The sequence below is a fragment of the Phaethon lepturus genome, unplaced genomic scaffold (assembly GCF_000687285.1).
Source record: "Phaethon lepturus isolate BGI_N335 unplaced genomic scaffold, ASM68728v1 Scaffold55477, whole genome shotgun sequence".
In the NCBI taxonomy this organism is placed as follows: Eukaryota; Metazoa; Chordata; class Aves; order Phaethontiformes; family Phaethontidae; genus Phaethon; species Phaethon lepturus.
The window spans coordinates 1-3899 of NW_010555153.1; the positions used below are offsets into that span (position 1 = coordinate 1).

At 48.5% G+C, this 3899-nt stretch overlaps 1 protein-coding gene across 1 annotated transcript; it reads left to right on the forward strand.

Annotated features, from left to right (window-relative positions):
- Positions 1-519: 519 nt before the first annotated feature.
- SIRT7 (sirtuin 7) lies at positions 520-3895 on the forward strand (the record flags this gene model as incomplete). Its single annotated transcript, XM_010292059.1, has 8 exons — positions 520-624; positions 1616-1686; positions 1780-1852; positions 2333-2431; positions 2903-3139; positions 3384-3464; positions 3663-3769; positions 3865-3895. Coding segments are annotated over 8 exons (804 nt in total), but the record flags the coding sequence as incomplete, so codon positions are not given.
- Positions 3896-3899: the final 4 nt, after the last annotated feature.

Consider the following 3899-nt stretch of genomic DNA (forward strand, 5'->3'; position numbering starts at 1 on the left):
TGTGGGGAACAGGCCGCGGCCGGGGAGAGGAGCTCTGCGCTCCGGAGTGGTGGCTGAGATCGCCAAGTTGGCTGCTACGAGGGGAACTCTGGAGCTGCGGCAGGCCTCAATGAAGAACTGCTGTGCTGTGTTACCGGGAACCGGTCAAGCCCCCAGGGTGGTGGCCTCCGGTGTCTGCCCTTGGTTTGTCTCCACATCGGTCTTATTTTCAGCGGCTGCCAGATTTGTGTGTTTTCCAAATGCATGCGGTTTTCTGCGTGTGTGCTGTGTGGGCATGCCTCTTGGGAAGATGGATCTGCATGTGCTGCTATCCAGGAAGCTTTTTCCCTTGATCTTCCATGGATAATATGGGCAATACTCATACTTTTTTATTTAGAAGCCACTTCTGATAACGTTTGTGTTGCTTTTTCTGGCTAGGCTAGGCCCATATTAAGACTTCCAGGGAGCTCTCTGTTCCTTCCAATTCGGTTATGTACTGTATCTCAGGAACATGTGAACTTGCTTGGTTGTTTTTTCTAGGTATGTGATGAACCAGAGGAGTTAAGCAGAAAGGCTACTGAGCTGGCTGCTGTTGTCCGGAATGCCAAGCACCTTGTCATTTATACAGGAGCTGGGATCAGTACGGTAGGATTCTTTGGGGGTGAGTGGCTGGAGCTTTGGGAGCTCCTTCAGGAGTGTTGCAATGTTGTTTGAACTTTTTTTTGTGGTTTCCAAGTGATTATGTGATGTGTGTTACAAGTCTGGGGTTCTATGCTAACACTGATGCACTGCCCTGCAAACTGTGATCAAGACATTTGCTAGTTTGCATTCTGGGGTTCTGCGTGCTGCCCAAAAGATTCTGAGGCTGCATAGACCTCTGTGACCATGTGAAGAACACACTGCTTAAATGAGAAGATCACTAGTCTTACTTCATTCAAGTCTTTTCAGCTACTTTTGGTGTAAAACCTGAAAACAGGTTAACTAATTAATGTTGTCTGCTTTAATGGACAAGTAGGAGCAGCTGGTGATTATCAGAACTTATAAATGATAGTTTAAGAAATGGTTGGTTTCAGTGGCCTCTATTGGGAGAGTGGAAATCTAGTTCTGTCTCTTCTAAGGTGTCATATGTCACCTTTGTCTTAATGCTGAGATGGGAACCTTATTCTTCTTTCCCTTTTCTACAGTCTCTGCTGGTATGGAGCATGATTCTGGGCAGGGTTGTACCAGTGCTAATGTCACAAGTATTTTTGCTAAAGAATGCTGAGTGCAAGCTACCAGAAATCAGAGTCTAGCGAAAATAAGGAAAGGCTCAAGAAATGAGTTCTGTGTAGAGAAATGGGAAGTACCAAGGGTCAAAAAGAGTTCTGGAGGGATTCTGTAATGGTAAAATTAGAAAAAATAAATACTGGAGGTGAAAATGAGAGCTGTAAGGTGGGAGAAGAGATGCTAGAGGGACACAAAAAACAAGAAAAGAAGGTTTTCCTGCAATTAGGGAACCACTGTGCTAGAGAACTTGGGAGTGAATGAAAACACACCCATGAATGAGGTGTGTTGTCCTGGGTGAGAGCAGGTTGATGTGTTTGTGGACAAGGTGTAGGAACCTTCCCATCGGGCCTCATTTTTTGTGTCCCCACAGGCAGCTTCAATCCCAGACTACAGAGGCCCTAATGGCATATGGACATTGCTGCAGAAAGGCAGGAGCATCAGGTAAGGAGAAATTCTGAGCTGTGTAGCAGAAAGCTGATACTGAAAGAAAGATTAATGGCAATTGAACTTTTTTTTTAACTTGCTTCTTATCAGGGCTACAGATCTGAGTGAGGCGGAGCCCACGCTTACCCATATGAGCATTGCCTGCCTACACAAGCACAACCTGGTAAGATACTTTTTCCGTACCTTGCTCGTGTTCCTCTGTCTAAATATGATAAATAAAACCCAACAGGGGAAAGCCATGAGATAGCCACCTAAGCAAAAACAGTAGTTAGGCAACACATGCACATAGGAAAAAGCACCTGTGCTCACATACTGCTGAGTGTTCATTAAGCTAGTTCCAGACTGTAGTTCTGACAGTTTTTCCCCGGTGCATTTTCTTTAATACTTTGTATTTGCCTCCTGGTGAGGCTGGTCTGGGGACCTGGCCACAGAGTCACCCAGACTTAGTAGAGCTGTGTTTAGCAGGAGGAGTCTTTTCATTTAGCTTTCATAAAGGTCTGTTCTCCACACTTTTCTTCCGTTAGTTCTGCTCTGATGTACGGGGCTATCTGGTGCGTCTTGAGACATACACGTTACCTGCGCTTGAGTCATACTTTTAGAGTCTTTGGTGTGCATGTTAGCTCCGTGGTTTATTCTCTTCAAGGTGCAGCATGTGGTGTCTCAAAACTGTGATGGGCTGCATCTGCGGAGTGGGTTACCCCGAGCAGCAATATCTGAGCTTCACGGAAACATGTACATAGAGGTTAGTAGCCAGAACAGTGTGAAGTAACTGTCTAGTGGCCTCCCAAGAAGATAATTTATATCTTACCACCTCAAGAAGAAATAATACAAGGGCTAGCCTCTGCTTAGTTCCTAGCTTCAGGCCATCAGGTTCGGAATTAAATAGTTAGCAAGCACCAAAACAAAGTGTCCTGTACAACTCGGTAGCTTTTTCTCTGTACTTGCTAGAGGCTTCTGCTTCTGACTGCTCTTTCTCAGACCTTCTTTGAAATCCCTCCTATCATACAGCCAACAGGCTCCCTCTAATTCCACTTGCTAGCTGAGGTTTTCCAAACTTCTCCCACTTAGCGTCTGATCCCTGATGATCCCTTCTACTGCTTTCAATTTATTGTCCGCAAAAACTGCATTTCTTCTGAGAGAAGTGGCTGGGTCCTGGCCTCTCATGGGCTGGATGCTAGTGTTGTAACGTGTTTTTTGCTTTCATCCTCCCTAGGTCTGCACTTCCTGTACACCCAACAGAGAGTACGTGCGAGTATTTGATGTGACAGAGCGCACAGCCCTGCACAGGCATCACACTGGCAGGATGTGCCACAAGTGTGGGGCACAGTTGAGAGATACAATCGTCCACTTTGGGGAGAAGGGGACGTTGAGACAGCCCCTGAACTGGGAAGCAGCAACAGAAGCTGCAAGCAAAGCAGATGTGATTCTTTGTCTGGGTTCCAGCTTAAAGGTAACTTTAGAGACTCGGTGAACATTGTTAGCAGCATTCCCTCTTGGTGATACACCTTGGTGCTGAGCAGTCTCCTCCCAAACAGACAACTGTAAACTCTGGTGTCAGGATTCGCCCACCATCTGTGATAGTCTCTCTTCCTCCCTCTTTCCCCTCCTGGTAATACATTCCTTTTCCTCTCGCTGATAACGGTTCACAGTTACACGTGCCCGTGGCTGTACTGATAATCTCTATTTTGTGGCAGGTTTTGAAAAAATACCCACGTCTTTGGTGCATGAGCAAGCCACCCACTCGTCGTCCAAAGCTATATATCGTGAACCTGCAGGTGAGAGCATTTTGCACCCCCTTTTGAAGGGTTTGGGCAAAATGGACACTAGCATGTGGTGAGCCTGACTGCCCAGGAGCGTGCAGGGCCCCGAGTGTGCACCAGGCCCTGGGCAGGGAGCCCCACCTGTCCATGGGCATGGCCCCACTGCTGTGCGGGAAGACGCCTGCAGCAGTGGGTCTGGTGTCGCTCCTGCAGTGGACCCCGAAGGATGACCTGGCTGCCCTGAAGTTGCACGGCCACTGCGATGATGTCATGCGGCTGCTGATGGCGGAGCTGGGGCTGGAGATCCCACGCTATGACCGGTGAGCGGCCCGGGGCCCTGCCAGGCGGCTGCGGCCTGGGGCTGGCCAGCCCGAGGCCACCTGGCAGCCTTCCCACACCTGCCCTGTCCTCGCAGGGCGCAGGACCCCATCTTTGCACTGGCTGAGCCGC